General features: G+C 46.9%; 1 protein-coding gene across 6 annotated transcripts in view; it reads left to right on the forward strand.

Annotated features, from left to right (window-relative positions):
* LOC119401923 (GTPase-activating Rap/Ran-GAP domain-like protein 3) overlaps nucleotides 1–23,011 on the forward strand; it is a 594,089-nt gene that overhangs the window by 438,198 nt on the left and 132,880 nt on the right. For all 6 annotated transcript variants that reach the window (XM_037668951.2, XM_037668957.2, XM_049417628.1 and 3 more), the window contains exon 2: nucleotides 5,253–5,322. In XM_037668951.2, coding sequence (XP_037524879.1) covers nucleotides 5,253–5,322 — 70 coding nt within the window. The remainder of the gene's footprint in view (nucleotides 1–5,252; nucleotides 5,323–23,011) is intronic.

Below are 23,011 nucleotides of genomic sequence, written 5' to 3' on the forward strand. Positions count from 1 at the left end.
CAGCAAACAGCGACAAGAACGCAAGGCAGCGCTGCTCCGCGCGCGCGTTTGTCCGCCCAACTTTCGTTAAAAGGCAGTGAACCCGAAAGATCAAGTTTGCAGGAGCAGGCAAGCGAGCAACTAACTCCACGATGCTCCTCAGTTAGACCCTAAAAGAAAGACTGCGTCACGTGCTCTTGGCCTATGACGTCTGCACAAGTTGGGGGTCACCAGAGACCGTTGAACGTAATGCGGGCGGCGCGAGCACAGCCCTCGCGTACAACGTTCCAAGCTCAATCTCTTTCACCTGGTTATCCGTGCCGCCGTGCGCATTATAGCGCGGCAGCGGACATGCGCCCTTCCTGAAATGGATGGATCAGAAATACGAGAGCTTTGTTAAACTTAGCGCGCCATCCTTTTCGATGATCAAGTATCACGCATACATCATAGGTCGGCAAAAAAATTGGAACTCACTCAGACTCACTCAATAAATATATTTTGCCCTGAGAGCTCACTCGGACTCAGACTCACTAAACCTTTTCTCAACCGGACTCACTCGGACTCAAACTCATCAACATATCGTTCAGCCGGTCTCACTCAGACTCACGGCTTGACCTGAGTCTGAGTGAGCCTGAGTGATTCGACTCATGAGTCCGTTGGCGTAAAATTAGCTATTCCGATCATGGTGTAAATGCCGTTTAACGCCAATATCTCACATAATCGATGCTCTGCAATGCGCCTTTTGATCTTGTACCTTGAAATGCGAGTTATCAGTGACTGCAATCCAGTAAGGATGTTTTTATGAAATATGCAACTCGCAAGATATTTATATCAAGAACGTCCCGTTAAACAGTTTGCGGGGGGAAATCATGGCACCCTCCCCCCATAACACGCTTCTGATCAATAAACACTGAGGAGGCGCATGAACGCTAATGCGTTGAGGTATGTGCGAATAGACGAGTGTAAACGTAAGCTGATATAAGACTGATAGTAATTCTGACAGGTGACAGGTGACATGGACAATGAATTATTGCATGAAAAATAATAAAGAAAGAATACTTATTGGCCTGCGCGGAAGAATCATTTTCGAATAAATACGGGACGTGGCAGCACTTGAGGTCGACGCCGCATGTGGCACCTGCAGTAGAGATACAAGCGTAAAAAAGAAATTCGAAGAAAAACGGAAAAGGAAAAGGCGTTATCTTTTGCCGTATTTCACTAAAAGAATCAGAGTTAATTTTCTTTTGCTAGCAGCCATTCCCTCTATTCGGTTTTGCGATCTTCATGCATATTTGTTGGTTGGTAATGTAGAAGAGATGAAAAGTCCACAATGTTTTGTATATGACCATAAAAGGGCCAAATGCTGTTTATGACATGTTATTTAGCCAAATGGAAGCTTCGATTTAACAAAGTTGTGCGTGTGCGTGTGCGTGTGCGTGCGTCTATCCGTCAGGTGGTCATTTCTTGGCAGGAGCATTGTTCTCAAATCTAAGCATTGTTATGGGACAAATTGCAACGCTGTGCTACATTCGTTGAATTGCTGGCAGAGTCGGACAGTTAGTTCCACGATTAATTGCATTGTGACATTTACGAGCTATCATAGTGAAATTTCAATCAATTCCTTCACAATTGTTCCCTTTTAGGGCACGGACCGCATATATGGTCTGGAAGTCCAGCAGCGACGTAGTTATATCCATTTAGGAGAAATTGTGTGCTTAGCAACACGTTTGAAGAGTACGCCATCAAATTATGTAGAAAAACGCACTGGCGTTTCAGTGAACGCTTATCAGCCATTTGCAAGACTAACGCTTTATGACGTGCTATAATAAATGGCCGCATCATCGCTGGAACCGCATTACCTTGAGAAACAGTGAACTGCTTCTAGTGGAAGCTCACACAATGCAGGTGCGTTATATTACTGCAAATTAGATTCGCTGCTTAGCGCGTGAGCTACGCTATGACGTCATTGTCTCCTGTGCCGCGCAACGGTAGGTATAAGCCGACGCGAGTATAATGGCCACTGTGCGGAGGTGGTTTTCGGTCCAATGTTCCACACCACGTGGACGACCTGTGAGGACCGCAGCGTCCACACGAGCGCATTTAGCCAAGCGGTCTCTCAGTATGTATGCTGAGCGCACAACGTCCTGTGCCGCTGTGCTAAAGCAGGCCAAGGCTTCCGCCGACGCGAACGGTGATTCTGGCTCGCGAACAGCGCACGCTCTATTTTCAAGTGAGCTGACGAGACCTGAAGCATCAGTGCGCGTGACGCTTCCGCTTGCAACGCGTCCATCGGTGTTACCGTCCGTCCTGCTCCAAAGCGGCTGAAGCCGCGCGCCCCTTGTTGCAATGTCAAAGCTGCCGTCGCCGCTCGATTCGCTAGTGCATTCTGTTCTTGCGTGCCTGAATATCCAATGTATTACATGTTCACAATGGCTGACTGGCTATCGAGCGGTAGGGATTATTATTATTATTATTATTATTATTATTATTATTATTATTATTATTATTATTATTATTATTATTATTATTATTATTGTTGTTGTTGTTGTTGTTATTGTTGTTGTTGTTGTTGTTATTATTATTATTATTATTATTATTATTATTATTATTATTATTATTATTATTATTATTATTATTATTATTATTATTATTATTATTCTGCCTGAATACGTGACACACAGGGGAAAACATTTAATAGGAAAACACAGTAGAAGACAAGACGTCACGAAGACTGTATAGGTTGCAGTTAAGGTCGTCCTTAAGTGCCTGGCAAATGCTTTGGAAAAACTGTTCGCTGGAAGGCCAGTGCATATCGCGCGCAGTACATACACTTTTGAGACCGGAGAGCTCGATAGTGGCGCCAGTATTTGGGCCTACGTGTAACTTGGTTCTCGCGTCTTATAACTGCTCCCTTAATCGCTCTTTTCGTTCTTGTCTCCTACAGACCGACCGCTTTCCTTAATACGTCCACCACTGCGATAAGCTAGCATCAGCTCTCGCAAACAGCTCCGTCGCGTCCTCACGTACCCGTACTGACTTGCTTTGTTAGCACGGGTATCGCACTGCAGCGGAGGTGGTGTTCTATGGAAAGAGTAGCGGAGAGACGAAGAAGAAAAACGAGAAGTAATATGCAGAGTCCGCAGTAAAACACGTAAAACACACGCAACGCAATTCTGTTATCTGAACCAGTGTGTAAGCGTGCAGCCGTTGGAGATTGGTTGCCATTGCTTGAGTTTCATTCGTCGCTTAGTTCGCGATCGGCGCATCGTTTCCCAGATGGCCGATCGTACGGTGATAGTGTGCTGCGGCCTTGGCGCAGCTACGCGTTCCCTCCACTTGGGGGTACGAATGCCAACCTTGTGTTTAGGATTACTTCTTTTTTTTTCTTCTTTTTCTCCACCGTACAGCGGCTTTCGTTTCAGACTACGTGGGCTTAGGAAATCTAATTCACGCTTTTTTTGTTGTTCAACTATACTCAAGAAACAAACAAGAGGAGTCAATGAGCGCCGCGCGCATTTAAATGTAATCGAAGGTGAAAGTAGAGTGTCAGTCGATAAAAAAAAAAAAAAGAAAGCAAGAGTGCTGAAAACTGACTAAGAATAGAAAGCCCTTAAACGCCCTCACGCGAGAGCATCGATGCCATTAACGACGTGTTTTCTTCGTTGTCGTTTCTGTTCTGTTCTGATTTCGACTTTTATGTTTCGGTTCCTCTCGCAATGTTTTCGTACATTTTTCCAGAAGCCTCTAAACTGTTTACTTCGCAATCTTTACATCGTGTATTGAGTACAAACTTCGAAGCATTCATTAAACTTTAAAAGTTGTGCTGCCTTTTATATCCGGGCTGGCTCCACGGTGCCGCACTGGGATTGAAATTTTATCAACTCGAATGCACCATTTTTCTCGCCGCCGTCAGCCCCGTGGGAGAGCAGGGGACACACGAGTGATCGCATCTCTTGCTGGTTTTTACCACCGCTGTCTGCGACGTCGGTGTTATTGATCTTCCTTCGTGAAAGTTGAATAACTGCTGCGTATGTACTGTTTCTCGCGCGCTATAAACGTATATGCCAACGTTCAAATTATTTTGGGGTGGGGAAAACAAAAGCATTGTTTTGGCAAACGTTCCCCCCGTTTTTTTTTTTTTTTGCAACTTTGCGAGCACTTCGCTGATCGATACCGTCCTTAAGCATTCCCTTTGGTCGATATAAAAGGGATAGGGCCACATGAAGCGGGAACATCAAACGCGTCCTTCAGTTTGCCGAACGAATCGCGCACACGTTGCCCGTCTTGCTACGCTATACCAAAGACAGACAGGCACGTGCGTCGAGTGTTTTCAAACTCTACTAACCGCCCACTAGCTGATTAGGGCTAATCTAGTGCGCGCGATAAACAAATATTTAAAAATGCGAACAGAAATACCCGGCTCGAGCCGCCTTCCATTGCAGTTCTAAGAGCGTCCTCGCACTCAGATCTGCATAGTTTTGGGTGCTTGTATACATGTGTCATTTTTTTTTTTTGGGGGGGGGAGGCGTTTTCGTAATCTACTTTGTCTAGTTATTTATTTTTGCGCCGTTATATATGATGGCAAACGTGGCTGAATGAGAGAGCCTATTCCAGTATTCTGCCGAAGAAGCTGCTGCACTTCCGACCGTATCCACCAGCACGTTCGCGACAAAACCAGCAGCGTTCATCCATCGGTGTGCCGTTTCTTTAACGCTTTCATTCGAAATTGGGTGTCAGACTATACACGGACGCGCGCGAGAGTTGCTCAGATGTGAAAGTGCTCCTTTCAGGCGTTCAACAGATACATGCGGCGCGCACTGCATGCGGCGCGCATTGCCTTTCAACTCTTCTATGTTTTAAAGCTTTTCCATTTTATCAGCCTGTGATGTCCCGTTCGTTCGCTATTATCCTGTCTGTCTATAGCCTCTACACAGCTAGAGGGTACAGAGACGTTTTGGATCCGCCTTATGAGCTGTCTTGCAGCGCTTTTGTATAAGGATAAAAAAAAAAGACAGAAAATACTTGCGAGGTTACCCCGGTGCGGTGAATGATATCGTGCTGTTCTCTCTCTCGCTTTTCCGGACGCTCATAACACAATTCCGCTTTCCTGAAGGCAGTCACGCCTTATTTACGCTGCGCAAGATTTCGCAGCCGACCTAGATGTACATGACTTGGTCGTTTCTTTCTATTTTGACCAGTCATCGTTGCTCGCTTGTTCAGCGTCATATTGCGCGGCTACGTTCTTACGTCCATCTGCCTTCTTGTTTTTACAGTTCATCATCGACTGACCTTGCTGCAAGGAGAGGAGTCTTCAGCAGGCGCCATTATGGCTCCGTGGAAATGGTGAGTTCAGCTTTCTTTGATGTTGGGTATTTTCTTCAAAGGGCGAAAAATCAATGCAGGCAAGATAATAGCAAAAAAGAGGGAGACGGGGCAAAACGAAACGCTTTCTTGCCCCCCTCCCCCCACTCATACACACACATTGCGAATACCTACTTTCTTACATTTTAAGTTTCAAATGTTGCTGAGGCGTTTCGAGTTACGTATAAGAGTTTCTAAACGCGGGTTTCGGGCTGCTTTTATTTTTCGCTTCTCTTTAGTCGGGGATGTGACATCCTGCAGAGAAAGACCATGGAGGACGGTCGTCGTATCGGCAACAGCGGAGAACTGCCACGTGCCTGTAAAAATGTGTCCCTTTGAAACATGAAGAACAAAAGAAAATGTGCAGCCCGCTGGCGATTGTTACCGAAGCTGGCGTGAGACGTTGCGTAGGCGCTGCAGGCAGGCTGCCAGCACTGATTCACTCTGAGAGTAACGTGCAGCGACTTGAGTGTTTCTAGTTCTTATAGTGCCGGAACAGGCGAGGGGCTCTGACCGCAGCACCAGTGTCAATCGGCGATCCTCATATCCTGCTCTATCTTTATTAACAATGGAGCTGTTTAAGCCGGCCGTAATCTGTCCAACGCGAACAAAAAACTCCGCGCCGGTAATCGCCGTCTGGTAAGACGGCGATTACCAACAGCGGCACGCGCCACCACTGGCCATGACGTCAACATTAACCCCCTTAAAACTAACGCGCCAAGGGCAAAGATAGGGCCTCCTATCGAAACGTCGGCCAGCCTGTCTGAAGCAGTTTCTTCTGCTCGTACAAGCTATCCCCACTCAGCGTTTCCATCTGTCGGCTCCCATCTTGACTTGAGAGTTCCATTTTATCTTGCGTCACACTGGAACCAGGTCTGGCTTCTCGTCCCGCCTCCACCGTTGTTTTATATTTCGTTTCAGGTGAGTCAGAGCTGTACCTTGTCAACTCGGACGCATATGGTCACTTCCGTTCATTGACTCGGAAAACTACACCTACTAGGCAGAGATACTTTCCCATTTTATGCGTATAAGGACAGATGGAATTGACTATGTGCGCTCGCGCAGTTTGGAGGGAGTAGCGGTATGCGATGCAACGAACGTTTTCGATGCGAAGAAAACAGCTCATAGTCTTTAAGGGTCAGTTCACATTTAAATCGGTCGGCGATTCACTTACTGATTCAGAGAAACCCCGTTAGAGCGCGTCCATTGCACCAACGAACCAAAGTTTCGAAAGTCCCGCACAAGCTTTCCTTGCTGCTTAAAAGGAGAATGCGCAGATCTCGGCGTCGAGCACTTTACAACAAAATCAATTAACACTACTTTCTCTCCCGCTGATAAGGCTAACTCATAAACAAAGTTGACATTAACTTACGGCGCTTCTCCGGTGTTCTGTTAGAAACAACCCTCCTGTCGGTACGTGGACCTTCCAGTGTCATTTGGAGCAGTGCTATGCTTTATTCTAATTTCTCCGGGTATTCTCGCAATTTCGGGTACTTTGCTTGCTATCCTCTTCGGATCTCGCCTGATGTCCCTCAAGCACACTAAAACAAAGACCAGGAAAAAAGAAAATAAACGAGAGGGGCGGATTGCAAGAGCCGCCGAGGTCGTTACTGTAGCGACACTGGTTCCTCGGAGATTAAAGTGAATGTGATTACTTCGGCTTTTGCTTGGCTTTCCCCGCTGCCCGCTAAAGCAGTCAAAATAGAACAAAATCGGTGCGCCTTCATTGCTTCCTGATCTCATTGACTCGGCTCTTTCATCAACTGAACAGAATCATTTCAATTATTGGGCGCGGTCGGGCGTCGTAATAATGTCCTCTCAAGTATTCCTTTGCATTCTTATATTTTCTCCGATATTTTTCGCGTCCTCAATCTCCGGCCCAGCGTTTTTCTTTCTTTTTTTTTTTTTTTCAGGTGATCTTGCCGCGTTAATTGAACATAGCTAGCCTATTACGGTTCTCGGATCTTCGAGACGGACTGTTTTGCTTGTTGCTCATACTTCTCGTTTTAACGACATTACTCTGACGCTGCTTTTAGCCTACACTTGTTTTCAGTGTGTCTATTATTTTTCGTTTCCCCTCTGCGCGATCTCATTACGCACACATCTCTTTCGCTTTTTTTTTTCTTTTGTAATCTCCCGTCCGAACATTACGGTGGATTTCGCCGTCGACCTATAATGACTTTTTTTTCGTCTTGCCTTTATCTTCTCTTGTTTGAGAGTAAAAATCAGGTCGCACGTTTGGGTCAAACACGGCGCTAGTGCCTTTTGTAGTCACAGTAAGGCGACGTATCAGGCCCAGCTTTGGTCATCTGATTTTATTTTTCCTGCTGTGCTTTGATGTAAAACAATATGAAGCCTACGTCGTTTCGAACGTACCCCGCCCGAGTAAGTAGGTTACGTCGAAGCTCTATTTTTCTCCTTTCTTTCTTTTTGTGGGAGAGGGTTAAAAAGTAACCCTTCGTCGTTAAAGGCCAACTCCGGCGATTTTTCGAGGTCACTGGATCTCAATTCACCGGGTGCATTCCTTTGCACATTTCCGTCATTTATGCCAAGTTACAAGCTTGAGATATACGCAGATTGTTTACAAATGAACTTCATAGATTATCTCGAACCGCCCACCTGGTTTCCCACAATTATTGGCCATATTGTGTGTGTGATGTCATTTATGGCAAAGCGACGTCAGTGACGGAACCGAGGTGCCCCTATACAGCGTCTGCAGTCCACAAGGCAACGATCGTGTGTAGTTGGCCAGCGCTCAGCTGGTTTGGCGGGCGAATTTCAGTTCTCTGTGGGCGAACGTGCGACAAGTGGCAATTGGTGTTGCGTTGTGGGCTGCATGGATCATCCGTGTAATCATTAAGCACTCGCAGCTAACGCTTAAAACCTCGGTGATACGATCACGGCGTGTACGAATTTCGGGGTGATACGAATTTTTCTGTGGTCCCGGCTAAGGCACATTAGCCTGCAATGTATTGGAGTGCGGTTGTTGCGAACCGATTTTCACACCACGACGTTTGATACGAACGTACGCCAGCGCACAGCTACGAACAGGTGCTGCCCGCGCTGTCGCGCAAGACGCGGCAGTCACGCGCGGTCGTGGGCATGCGCGCTGCGCGACCATCAACAGTGCGTCGTTGCCTCCGAGATAGTGCGACCGAATTTTGGAGACCTCTATGCGCCTTCGCGTTTAGATTACAAATGACGTTGACGTCACGTTTCTTTTTTTTTTTTTTCCACCGACGCGTTGACGCGTGCTCCTGTACTCGAGGCAGCAACGTCTTTTGTACTGTGTTAACACGTGCCTGCCACGTCGATGCAAGCCATGTCCACGAAATCAGACGTTCTATGAAACAACACTGAAACTTGGACTGCGGGTCCGTCATGCAGTCCCATGAAAGGTGGACGAAGACCTCAAGAGACGAAGCGGACGGTCTTGAGGAGCTAGGCCTCGCAACATACGCGCACACCTGCCAACTCTCCCATTTGCAAACCTCCCGATTGTGCGGGCGTGGCCATAAATCTCCCGAAAAGCACCCCCAACACCACCGGGATAAGAAAATAACAGCACCAAAGGACAGGGATTTTAAAATTGTCGTTCCTTCATCTATCGCGTGCAATGCGCTTTTTAAGTCACTTTCGTCGCACTACTCTAGTGTCATGCAGAAAAGCGTAGTAAGATTAGGAAGGGGCTACCAGCGGTTACGGGTCACAACAAATATGGTACATTAATTACACACGCGCCCATGCACCGTATATTTACGAGTACAAGTATGATCGCTGACGTCTAAAAACTTTACTGGCAAGCATTCAAAGCTGTTCATGACGTCGCTGCGGCCCTGAGAAACACTGAATCAAAACGTATGCCAACTTTCTTTTGTCGCATACTAATTTTCCATTTTTTCTGGCGATACTAATTTCGGATGATACGAATATTTTTGGTCACTCTGCGAGATCCGTATCACCGAGGTTTTACTGTATTAGAGTATTTTAGCTAGCAGTCCCGGTTTACCGCACGGAAAGTACGGTTATACCGTACCTGCTGAAGAGTGCTGAACTTTACCGTATGGAAACTATTTCCATGACGTATACCGGTTCTATAGTGCACTAGATATTCTAGTACACTATAACCAGGTCTATCCTTATAAGGTACACTGTATGCGTATCGTGTGAAGGGTGACTCGTACTTGGCTTGCATTAAATTTCATCGATCCTATCGACGTGACGGTATAGACACCGCTATCCACGAACTTATGCGTTGTTCCCATAACGAGGTGAAATAATTGTAGTTATTCCGCAAACTTCTTAGAGTTGGTATTTTGCCTGATAGCGGCAGCCACAAACTTGAGTGGCCTGGACGGGTGGTGCCATCTGGCGGTGGATTGCGCATCCAGGCAAGCGCACAACGTAAATAAGTGTGCTCTACTTCATCGAAGAGGAATGGAGATTCTGGCTGCCTACGAATGCGCCTGAATCACCACTGTCATTGTCCGACAGCTCCGAGGAGTTAGTGCACGTAGAGAAGTGGTCGTCTTTCCTCTGAGCGTCTGCTCTTCGCTAGGGACGGTCGATTAAAATTTTTAATCGATTTAGCCTTTCATCGTCGATTCGTCGATTTAGCCTTTTCGTCGATTTAGCCTTTCATCGATTAATTGCTTTAGGTGTGATGTTTTAATCGATTAATCGATTAATCGACATTTTCGATGGATGCTTTAAAAAGAATATCTCATTGTTTGGGAGGCATTGTTTGCGTTTGATCTCGACCGAAGTCTTTCTATCAGACGTGCTAGAGATCGCATGTGCGCATTTGCGCCTTCGGTAAAATTCGCACTTTCGCCCAGTGGACACAGATGGCCCGTCGTCTCTGGGTGATGTGACGGATTGAAGGATCTGTGTCTATCATCCATAGACGATTCGGCAGCATGTCGCATTTCCTTAAGCCTGCCTACTCGAGCGCGCCGAAATCGGAGGCGTTTTCGGCGACCACACTGGTCGAAAAGACACAACGGAAACATGCATCGTGGCCGAAGGTGGGGTGGTCCCGCGAAAGGTAAAAGAGAGACAAGGAAGAAGAGGAAGTAAATATGACGCTCGCACTCGTAGGGACGGCATCTTTTCTCCGTTTGTCCATTAGATATTGTGGAAGCCCGCGATAACACCATAATTGCAGGCTGACGTGATCTCTTCCTTGAGGTTACCCATGCGAGATTGCTCAGCAACAAACTGGCCTCAAACAGACCATCGGTACAGGGATCTGCGGGAAGTAGAGTGGCATGAGTTTTTGCCTTCCGGTTAGAATGAACGGCAGTTGCGCCAGTATACTCCACAAGTTTCATCTCATCGTTGCCTTAACTCGGCGCTATGCGCACATCTTCAATTGTGCGTACAGCCGGAACTATGCTTATAATAATAATAATAATAATATAATAATAATAATAATAATAATAATAATAATAATAATAATAATAATAATAATAATAATAATAATAATAATAATAACTATGATAATAATAATAAATATTATTATGTGGTGTTTTACGTCCCAAAACCACGATATGATTATGACAGACGCCGTGGTGGAAGGCTCCGGAAACTTCGACCACCTGAGGTTCTTAAACGTGCACCCAATTTTTGTGCAGGGGCCTCTAGCATTTTCGCTTCCACCGAAAAAGGGGCCGCCGAAGCCAGGATTCGATTCCGCGACCTTCGGGTCAGCAGTCGAGCACCGTAACCACTAGACCACCGTGGAGCCCGAACTGTGAGCGTGTCTAATGTATCAGACACTAGAACATATAAACGAAAGGAGAATTTTAAGGGCTCGTTTTTCTTTGTTAAGCACAAAGAAAACATATATACCCCCTAAAGTGGACGGGGGGATAACCGCCGCTTTAGCTCAGTTGGTAGAGCATCGGACGCGTTACTCGAAGTTCGCAGGTTCGGTCCCTGCCCGCGGCAAGTTATCTTTTCTTCCACTTTACTTCCTTCACATTTACATCATAATTACTACAGATAACATCCCCTATACTTTCCTTGCCTTTCTTGTCTGTTAGTTCTCATTGGAACATAGTGTATCTCGCGACTGTCCTTTCGCGTAACAGCAGAAGACGGGGGCCTCTATAGGCTGGCTGACGTGGGAGTGGAAGCGTTAGCTGAAAGATTCATTTCTCCAGGATCTGTTAGACCATTTTCATAATCCACGAGTGCGCTTCCTTGCGCTGCAAATTCGCCCAATTAATGGCGGCACCTGCTGTGCTTCAAGTGGAGACGAGGTCGTAGTTGCACGTGCTGGGGTTTGTCTATTATGCGTGTTTATGTCAAGCTGCTGAGTCTACGTTTTCCGCGTCTCAGCGCAAGCAAACTGCGCTTGAGCACGTTGTTTGCGGAAGTGACTAACTAACGCTAGCAGTCATGTCTTATTATATATCAGAATCGGAATCATTTATCTCGAGTCAAACTAAAAGATGAGTACATCATAATATATATATATATATATATATATATATATATATATATATATATATATATATATATATATATATATATATGGATCACTTCTTTCTGTCACCATCATCATACTTCACTATTTTTCCCAGTTACGTTTTCCCCAGCGCAGTGTAGCAGGCCGGGGCGTACTAGCTCATGCCACCCTCTCTGCCTTCTAATATATTTTCTCTCTCTCATTTATGGGTAAACAATAATCTTTTATTTGCTAAAGAGTAAAATATAACGGCAATAGGCACCAGTCAAGAAAAAAACAACGCATATTACAATGTGGCACTTCTTTGACCACAGTATTGTGCAGCTAAACAAGAAAAAAAAAACCTGAGAGTTAAATAATAATAATAATAATATGCGGGGTTTTACGTCCCAAAACCACGATATGATTATGAGGGACGCCGATATGGAGGGCTCCGGAAATTTCGACCATCTGGTGTTCTTTAACGTGCACTGACATCGCGCAGTACACGGCACTCTACCATTTCGCCTCCATCGTAACGCGACCGCCGCGGCCGGGTTTGAACCCGCGACCTTCATGTCAGCAGCCGAGCGCTGTAACCACTGATCCAGCATGGCGGTCCTGAGAGTTGAATAATGTACCAAAAAAAGCTGCCATAAACACTGCAGGCGAAGAAAATTGCTAGTTTATCGAAGGCAAGGAGAGCTGAGTTTGTGCGATGAAACACGATGAAGCAGCGCGGAGCCCAAAACAAACACAAATAAAATAAGCAACTAGACGATGCGTTCGCACGTCTGAAATATACAGAAAACGGCAAACTTCACTGTTGAGCGTTGACGCACCCGCCTTGCTGCTTTCATTCAATGAAGCTATACCGCTCAGGGACAGAGGAAGAGGTCCTGTGAAGAGGACCCAGCTTTTTGAGCGAATACGAATTACCAACAGTCCATCCTTTTGAGACCTGAGAATCGGTTATGTAATTGAAGAGCAGCCTGATTTTCAAGATAAGTTACACAAAGGATCTCGGCTAAGTAGCGAGATACTGATACTAATAACTTACCTGAAGAGGCGGATTCGTGCCTTCGCGAACGGGGTCTTCAACATTGTAGTTTTAGCCATGACCATTTTTCTTTGGAGGGTGACTCTTTGGCACAATAATAAAGTGGGGGGGGGGGGAGGGGGGTCAGGTGATATATAAAGAGTTTCCGTCGCTGGCTTCGAGTACTGGTTACCACCTTCATCACGCATTGCAGTCATCGTTTTCGAATCTTCTGTGAACACCGTCCACACCGCGCTCTTCTTGTGATTGCTTGCCATTATGACATGACAAAGGAAATAGTATACACACCAAATTGTAATAATAACGCAATATAGCAAGCAAGCACCAGGTGTACTTTGCCGACGGTTAACCAGCACATGACAGAAGAAAGGGGGGCGAGAGGAGGTGAATGTAGTAGGCTGTGAGCTGAGAGAAGCGGGCAAGTGCACTTCTGCCTCGCCGGGGTGGGGCCGCCTCCTGTCCGCGCTCGAAACTTTGGGCAGGGCTTGGAGGTGGCCGCCGTAGGCGACGGAGACCAGGGCGAGTTCATTTCTGCCTCTATGGGATAGGGCCGCCGCCCGCTTTGGGGTCGTTCAGATAGCGTACAAATATGCCCTGTAGTGAAAAAGGGTAGGTGTGCTCGACTGCTGCGTCTCGGCATCGCTCGCCTCGCACTCATGTGCTCCGGTCAAGGGGCGGTGCTGGGGGAAGGGGGTGCCGTAATCAATTAATCGAAGAGTTTTAATCGATTAATTCGATTAATTGAAAGGCAGAAATCGATGACGATTAATCGATTAACGGTGCTCCTTTAATCGATTAATCGATTAATCGTTCATCGATTTTACCATCCCTACTCTTCGCTGCTTTCGAAGCTTTCATACTCCGCGCTGGCGGGACCGGCATGCACCTGGCACAGCTTTCGCGGTTTTTACCATGGTATACGTCACGCGAAAACAGTACTGCTCGGTTTGGTTTCGGTTTCGGTGTTGCGTTTTTTTTTTTTTTTTGCTTATCTGAAGTTATTTTCGAATTTGCTGAGTATTTCTGCTATCGGAACCGTGACAGGAACGTCGCAGGAACACACAATCACAATTACCTTGACATGGTCAAAAACTGCCGGAGTTGGCCTTTAACACTTATTCTTTTAAAGGACACCGGCGATACTACACTTATTGTTTACCACCACAGTTGAAAATACGCATACTGCAGGGTTCAGTCAGGAATAAAGAGAAAAGTTGTGGGGTAGGCTCGGGTCTGAACTTGGGCTTGCTGGTTCAGGCTTATTCTGCGCTCCATCACAGCCTCGTTCTTGTGGCGTTCATAGGCGTGCGCAGGGCTTCCCATTAAATGGGGGTGAGGGGGGGGGGCATTATCGCCAAAAACCTGCATGGCCGTAACCTTGCGCTTTAAACAATGGCGGGACAAGTCCGACGGAGTAAAGCTATGGGGCAGACTCGGTGCCCCCATGTGCACCCTCGTGCGCACGCCTATATTTGCCTATATGGTGGCGATTGTCCTATAGCGCGCCTCGCGGCGCCAGCACCCGCGTATATTCGTTTGAACTCTACAGATCTATACGTGCAGTAGAACTTGTTTCTCGCGATCTTCTGCTAATCGCATGCTCTCCTCACTACCAAGAATACGCACCCTTTCGCGTATACGACAGCCTAAACTCCGATATCACAGCTTCTGGCCTCAATGACAACCGCGCATGGCGCAACGTGAAGCAATGGTTTTCTGGCAGAAGCAACCATATGATGGGCCAAAAAAAAAAAAAATACTTTTCGGAATCGATTGCCAAAGTTGCTGGCTGAAAAAGACGTCCGCAGTCACCCATGGGGACGAATATTACAAAGAACTCTGTATGGACAGTGGTCCCTTGGTAACTCGGATAACCGCGCTACGTGCCTTGGACGCCGCTATATGCTTTCAAAAGAGAATACTGCTTTGTTTGGCCTGGCGCTCTGTTTACCGTGCCGCGTACGAGTACGGGTTGTCACACTACCTCACGAACTCCTCTCTCCCCTCCCCGCGAGGAAGAAAACGACGCTCTCTCTAAAGTAGTAAAGCATTCGAGGGATTGTTCAGCCACTTGCACGCAGTTATTCGACCAATCGCTGAGAGTATAGTGAAGTAAATTAGATTTATTCTCAAACAGGGGCCATAATACATACGGCGTGTCACGTTATCTCTGCCTTGCATAAATAACTTCCACGACATCCTTCCAACTTAGCTGCAGATATCTTGACGACCCATGTTGGGGGGGGGGGGGGGTCACATGCCATTTGTGAGTTTCTTGCGCCGGGAAGGCGCACGCTTGGCAGAGTAGAATACTTTTCTAAAATTTTAAGTAGCATTTCTTTGGCCAGCAGGACGGATTCTGAATAGATGGATAGTACTGTGTCCAGTGTGGTCATCTGCCCCCCCTCCCCCTCGCACGCTCACAGCAAACGGCGAAAAATTTCTGGGTAAGAATTCACGAAAACGTCTTGCGCTAGAATTCTTCGAAGGAGAAAAATTCAGTTAATCCTGATAATATTCATAATATTAGAGAAGACGGCTGGTCAATGGCTACGGGCACTTACGAAGGATAGTCTTTGTGAATTTCGCTCCTGCACTTTAAGCGTCGAACATTGCAGGACATGTAAAATCATGTTGCGAACAAGTTATCACTATAGCGTCTCCTTCGTAGTCGCAGCGTATAACGCATCTCCCCTACGCGACTGATCCCTAAATAAATAAATGCATTAGATTCCACGAGCTGATACTTGCGTCCGCGGAATTAATCAATTGTCATGTATGCGGAGGCTCACCTTCTCACCGCCGCAGTGCATTGTATCGGGCGTAGATAGATACAAGACACTCTCTATACCAGGGGTCTCAAACTCACCTTGGCTAGCGGGCCGCAGTCACGAAATTTAGTCTCGCTAGGGCCTGGATAGTGAAGATGGTTGAAGGGGAAGGAAAAGGGGGGGTGGGGAGGAGTGGTAGAGATTTTGAACAACAGTCACCTTTCCCAACGCATTTCCCATGCCTCATACATGGGTCCTTTCTGAAGGGGATTTGGCGTCAGGTTTCGAGAAATATATTGATACTGGTCTCCACAATGACTAAAATCTTCTGAAATATAGAGTTTTGGCTCCAGGGTGATGTTTCAACTCATAGTGACTTCATGGGGTGCCTCGCGAAAAAAAGAATACTTGAGACCAGTTCCGCCTCTGTAGGTTACCCGAACAGAGCGTTATTAATCGCAACTGACGAGAAAGTAATGCGAGTGCCATTTAGCCACAAGTCACAAAGCTTTATTCCTCGTGAAGCCGCGGGCCACTAGCGAAAGGTCTGCTGGCCGCGTGTTTGAGACCCCTGCTCTATACACATGAAAGGAGCGAAAACCGCCCACGGTGTCCAGCGAAAGCCCAAAGTACCGTCGCGTGTATGGCCCCTCGCCATTGGGTGGGCCCTTGCTAGGAGACTGGCACGTTTGTGCTGGAAAGTGAGCGCCGTTGATCGCGCCCTTCTTTCGTTTTGTCCACTCGTTGCTCACATTAAGTGCACTCACGTCCTTTTCGCGAGCCTTCATGGTGCATGTCTGAAGCTGGATCTTTCGGACACACTGGACCCTATCGCGGCGAGTACTCCGTTCGGACCTCTCACGCCTCAGTGGCGATCTTGCAGATATCCTTGTGCAGCTGCCAGCGAGCGCCGATCCTCTTTTGGTGCATCTTTCTCGAGACACGAAGCGAACGAGGAGCGAGGCTTCAATGCGCGCACACGGGGAACACATTTGGTTCATATAATGCGCGTCGCCATTACCCCGTGTGAGCGATATATACGGCGAGCGCATACCCCCCCTCCTCATTTTTTTTGCGCATGGTGGCGCGGGGCAAACGTACGCTGCCCATACAGCGATCAAACAACCCCTTCGCGATCAAGGAGAGCGAGTGTTCGCGCTGTACGCGACCATGCAAAGGGGCTCGCCAAACGAAAGAAACAAAACGGTTGCTCGAGCAAGCGGCGCTGAGCTCATTTACGATGTGGGCACCAACATCCGCTAATGTAAACATGATTCGTTCGCTGATAAAATGTGGAACGGTGGGACGATTTTAAAAAGAACCTTTTAATACGCGAACGGAATATGTAGAGAGCAGCGGATTTTTAACGCCACTAAAGGCGCGTTGTTTTGCCCGTATACTTGCTTCCTGAAGTTCAGAATTAAGATAGCGTTATTCGAAGGAGCATTCGCATTGCAGATAAAGTTCGACGTGCGTCTTTCGCCGTTTGTTTGCTACGCGTTCGGTACATATGTTGTATAGGACATCCGTATGTGCGTGTGTTTTGCAGCGTCTCTTCCCTTCTCAAGTCCTTCCATTGCCACGCAGCGGCGTTCAGGTCTTCATGCTTTCTCTGGCACATTCGTTCACTGTTTTGCCTTTTCTCCTTCGTCTTCGCGGGGCCTTCTTTAGGCCATTCTGACAAGACATGAGCTTTCTCCCAGAGGAGAGTGGGCCGATATCCCTGAGCGCAGTTTCTTGTACAGTGGAGCCACCAGCGATGCGGAATCGGGCGAGCGCCTTGGGAGAAATACCAAGGGTGAAACGGGAAATAACTTTCAGCTGAAATCCTTACATGCGCGCGGCGCTCTTCTCTCGCACAAAGTGCATTATTTTTTTCGAGAACATCCGTCTTTGAGCTGTAGGCAACGTGCGACGTTGCGATTGTCAAGATATGCCCCCCCCCCCCCCCCCCCGACCCCTTTCTTCTTTTCAGACTTGAAGCGTGCGCGTTTTTCTTCTTGAATGGTTAGAATCATCCTCAGCTTTCATGCACGCCGTCGGTCAATCGAAACTACTGAGACAATTTCCAGTAAATGGTGTGTCAAAAAGAGCAGAGCACGAATTTGGGCGTGCGTATGTCAAAATAATACTTTTTTATTGCGGCGCATAGAAAGGCGAATACGTTGCGGTATCTCGAAAACGCTGGCGTTTCGCAAAGCCAAAGTATGATAAAGAAAATTAGGATACACTGCTATAAGTTTTTTTTTTTATTCGAGGGTTTGTCAAGGCTGTTGCACGTGTCTCGAAATGTGCAATCTCTAAGACGGAAAAAGGAAATATATCTATACCGGATGGGCGCTCTATCTAATAAATCTTAACAAAACAAAAGATGTCGAGAAAAACCAAGCCTTTAAAGTTTGTAGGTGATGTTCTTTTTCGGGTAAGCAACACCAAAAGCTTGTGAAAAATTCAAATGTTAGTGTTATTTTTTCTGTGAAATGTGGTCTGTGTGCGCTGCCTGTATGTCATTGCTCCTGGCTTCTCTTGACTAGCTAATATCAAATTTCCGTAACAAAAGATTTGCGGTGCAAAGTGATATACCACAAAAAACAAAAAAAAAGCCAAGGAGAAGACAGCATAGGATTCCATATCACTTTGCGCCACAGATATTTTGTTAAGAAGTTCTGCACCAACTCGCCCAGCGTAATACCCTGTTAAATTAAATTAGCGCATGGTAGGTTACGGGCCCACCAAGGCTGTTATTTCGCCACTTGTAGACAAATTCCTACTAGCGTGATCGAGCGCAGCCTACTTTAATTTTTTAGGCGCCTGGGAATCCGTGTTTCTATAACAGCGGTGCATCTTCCTTCGCAGCAGTCTCGTAGCTTCTTATGGGAGAGGTTTGCGCACAAATTTCGATATTTTCGCATCTTGTCCGCACTATTCTCAAAGAAATTATGCGGATGGCATATCTAATGGTTTGGCTGCATACGAGAAATTTTTATATCGGAACTGTTATGCGCTAGTTTTCCGCGCATCGCTGCGTGCGTAGGCCGAGCGCGTAGACCAAAAGCAGCAGCGGTTGCCGTCTCGCCATTTGCCGCTGCCGCGGGGCGCTTGTCGCGGCTGCTGCCCATTGCTATACGGCAACGTACTGGTACAAAAGCCCTCTTCAAGACAACTTGTAAAGCCGACATGGAGAACGTTACACATCAGGAAAATTCTGGCTTTGCGAGAATTTCATGCCAAAAATGCGTTTCACCATGCGCTCCTTAAGAGACCGCTCAAGATACTGATGAACGCTAGAAAAAAGACGCAATGCCGATGCCGCCCGAAAACAGCGTTCTAGGGAAGGCCGCTGTTTACAATGAAACTCTACGCTTACACATCCCTTAGACAGCTCCCGAAGGAGATGTATAGCGCCCGTCAGCTCCTCTGGTCACCCAACTTCACCGAGTTGAATGGTGTGAGTGAAACAACTTTATTCGGTCCACAACAGACGCGAGTAAACTCAACGTCACCTGGCTAGGCCCACTCGGGGACCATCAGGTTAAACCTGACGGCCCTCGCGCGGGCCCTCTGGACGGCCAGGATTTGAGTCTCGAGTTTTTCAACAGCTTCTCTGGGAACCTATCAGTTGCAATGAAATCGTGGCCGTCCTTTGTTATATCTGGCAAATACGCTCGTGGCGCATGCTGGCGGTACTGGAGAAGTGGTCGCTGTCATAACAAGGCCGCGCAAGAACGCCGGCCACACCAACGTTTCTAGAACTACTTGTTCTATAAACGTTGGGCCACACTGCGCACCAAGATACGTTGCCACACTACACTTGTGCATGCGGCGAAACCCGACTGTTGGCCCTAAGAGCATGCTTCTGTGGCTGCTGCCTCGAAAGACGGAACGTTCGTAATAGGGCAGTGTAATCCAGCGCCGTAACCCGCGTAGTAATCGACTAATCATGCTCTTCATCCTAAGTGCCCACATACTTGTCTGATGCGTTACAGTTGCAGCGCTTTACTGGAACTCATTTCCGTCACTACATTTCAAGTTACGAAGTTACAACGCTTGTGCTACAGTGGCACTTTCGACGTGAAAGCTGAGTGCAAAAGGAGAGCAGGACGTGCAAAGCTCCTCTATAGCGCTACGTCTTGGCTGACTGTAAATTATTTGCTTTATTTGCGCGTACATGACACAAAAAAAGAAAAAAAAAGAAAGAGCAACTGAACACTCGTGTACCGCTTCATGTGTGATCTGAGATCCAATTATCAACTGGTGGGAAGAACAACGGTTACCTTTGCAGCAGCATGCCACCTAGGCGACGGCGAACGTACTACTGTGTGCCGACTGCGCAGCGTTGATAGCGCCTGGGGGTAAATTTAAAATGAGGAGACGACGCTTTTTCTCGCTGAAAAACTAATGAGTATCTATTTTTTTTCCCTTTTGTCCCACGTTCAGTGGTAGTGCCCGTCCCTTCCTGGCTCCACGACAGCATGCCCTTTTTCTACCGCCTCCACCCTGGCCTTTGGCGCTGCTTTGTTCTTTGCAGGTAAAGCGGTAGTGGCGCGGTTTCAGCGACTCTCGCGACACTTCGCCATGATTGTTCCCCCCTTTTTGTCGCAATTTCTTCTCTTGAATCTTTTAACGATCGCTACGCGACTCCTTCCACGGCCTCCTTCATCCGAAATTCGAGCCTTAATATATGAGGTGCGCTCTTCAAAGTTTCAACTTCTCAGCTCTGCGGCAAAAACATTGAGCCGCATATTGTGTTGCAGTTCTTCTCGTTTCTTCTCACATTTAATTCTTCTGTCGGGAGCACATTCTTCCCTGGTTTGAGCTTCACCTCTGCTCACCGTTCCTTGCTGTGAAATTTCTCCAGTTCCTCTTTGCTCTTCGCCAACATCGCGAATTCATGCCGGCGCATAGACCGCAGAAAATGAATCCACGAAACGGTGGAGTCGGGACAATTTATTCTTCTAATTCAGCCTCGTCAGCCACACCAAGCGTGGCCGAACCGACATCGCAAAAAAAAGGGAGAAAGAAACAAATGTGGCCGCAGTATAAGAGGCGCCCTGTGGGCCTGCGCCGGTGTCGCTCGTCGCCCTTCCATATTCGAGAACTACGCGAAGAAGCGGCAGGACGCCTATAAAGGATGCATCGCAAGCGCCAGTCGTTGAATAAATGGTGGTTGATTGCAGGTTCACTGTACGAAGAGTCTTGCACACGCTACTGCGCGTCTCGCTGTTCGTGATTAAAGTTTTGTGCGTGCACGCCGCTGCCAACACGGGTCACCTTTCACTTCTTTTCTCTTCTGGTTGTGTCTGCTTGTGGACACCAAGCAGCGGAAAACAAAAGTGCATTCTTTTTACGTGGTTTTCTTATCTCGAATAAAAAAGACCCTCGCTCTGGGGCACCGGCGGATGATGTTCGTCCTCTTCTTTGTGAATTATAGCTCCCACCAGTGAGTTATCCCCTACGCTTCCATTGGGAGAAGTGTAGGAGATACGTGCTTGTCGCGGGTAGTTTCGGTCTGACGTAACAGAGCGGTTAATTGCGTTTTCTGCGCGCCGGGTGCGGTCAGTTTCGGTATCAGCCTTAAATTTCGATGATGAATATCTCTGATTACGTCCAACTTTCGCGATTTCTAAAAAAATAGGTATGCCAAAATTTGGCACGCACTTCAACTTTCTAATATAAACAACTGCCCTCAAGACAACAATTAAAAAGTTAATTTACGGGTCTTGTTAATTAGTCACGCCAATGTCGTTTTAGCCGCGGACCGCCGCGACATAGGCTTCATGTGCGAAAACGAAAGGAGCCTGACTGTCATAGAATTCTATACAAAATCTGTATAGTCTAAACAAAGAAAAAAAAAACACCCTGCATATTAGGAGCGTACAGAATTTTGTTTGTTTTCATTTAACATTTTACGTGCATTGAGTAACAATGTTTAGACAAATTCTACGGGACCTGCGAAAATTTGCGACATCTGATATGTCAGCAAAAAAAAAAAAAAGAAGAGAGAGAGAGAGAGAGTTAGGAGCGCTTCTTCTGTCGCTAAAACGGGGGCAAGTGAAGCTTGGGGCGTGGATGCCTGACTTACTGTTTATCTTTCTTTTTTTTTTTCGTCGGATTGCGCAATACTCCCTCCTTACTTTTTTTTCTTCTTCCTTGCTGGGAATTGGACCTTCACCCACGTGCTTAGCCGAGCAACTCTTCTGTTGCTATAGGCAACAACGACGGTCATGCGTGAAACAATGAAAGGAGCCAACGAAATGTGGCAGCGTGAAATGACAAGCGGACTCCATAAAAGATCAGATTACCATATCAGAAACGGCTCGTCGCCAATAAGACGACGATCGAGAGAGCATCAATTATTGGGAAAAGGCGCGTAAAAATGCGCAGGTGACCGGCGCACCTTCGAGAGCCTCGTCTGTGTACACCCGCATCTCTGTACAGTCGCCAGCGCCGGATTTTTCGCGAACTATGCCGCCACCGCCTCCAAAATTTGGAACTCATAGAAGCTTCGCTTAAAAAGAGCGGCGAGGAGTCCGAGGAACTCTACGAGAGCCCCCTTGCGCTACAAACTTGTCGCTGTCTTCAAAGAGCACTTTGCTTTTGCATTTTTTGGGGAAAAAAACGGGGCACATTGGAAATGCAGACAAAAAAGAGAGGGCACACAGAGAGGAAAGAGAGCTTTCACTCTCTTTCTCGCCTTCGTTTTCTTTGTGCGCCGTTTTTTGTTTTTTTTTCAGTTAATGAACGAGCACCAACTAGATCAACCTGCCATTTTGTCACTGTTACATCTATTTATTGCGCGACATTTATTGATTACCTCTATCCGAGTTTGTTTAGTATTCATTCGAACATGTGTACCATCCAGCCGTGGGCATTTATTGAGTTAACTTACTCGTCTCTATTTTGTCAGACACTGCGTACTTGGAACAACTGGATATCGCAGCGAGTCGTATTCTTTTATATTCTTTCTTTTGTTGCACCATTTCCATGGCGCGTTGATCTAAATAGTGTCGTCCTGTCCTCATCTCCTTGTCATCGTATTCGATAAGTTCTGTTCCCTTCAATTTTTTTTTTCCGAGCGCTGAGCTGCCAAGCAGAACAGACGTGCTCGGGCAAAACTTCAGCACCGTGCCTCTAAATAAATTGTCTCTCTTTTTCTCGCAATCTTTTCTTTACATTCTTGCAAGGAAGCATAACATGTATGCTAACTGTGACGTCGCTGTGTACAAGCGTGCACGCTTCCTAGACGCACTATTTATGTTGAACTATCACCCTTCACTCAAATTTTGTACTTATTTTTACTGCAGCGGCGCCATTTGTAGTGCGGATAGTAGCGTACTCATCGTTTGAATGTAGGAACGACATCGTTCTGTGCCCGCTAGGCTTCGT

This window comes from Rhipicephalus sanguineus, chromosome 1 (assembly GCF_013339695.2).
Source record: "Rhipicephalus sanguineus isolate Rsan-2018 chromosome 1, BIME_Rsan_1.4, whole genome shotgun sequence".
NCBI classification, from domain to species: domain Eukaryota; kingdom Metazoa; phylum Arthropoda; class Arachnida; order Ixodida; family Ixodidae; genus Rhipicephalus; species Rhipicephalus sanguineus.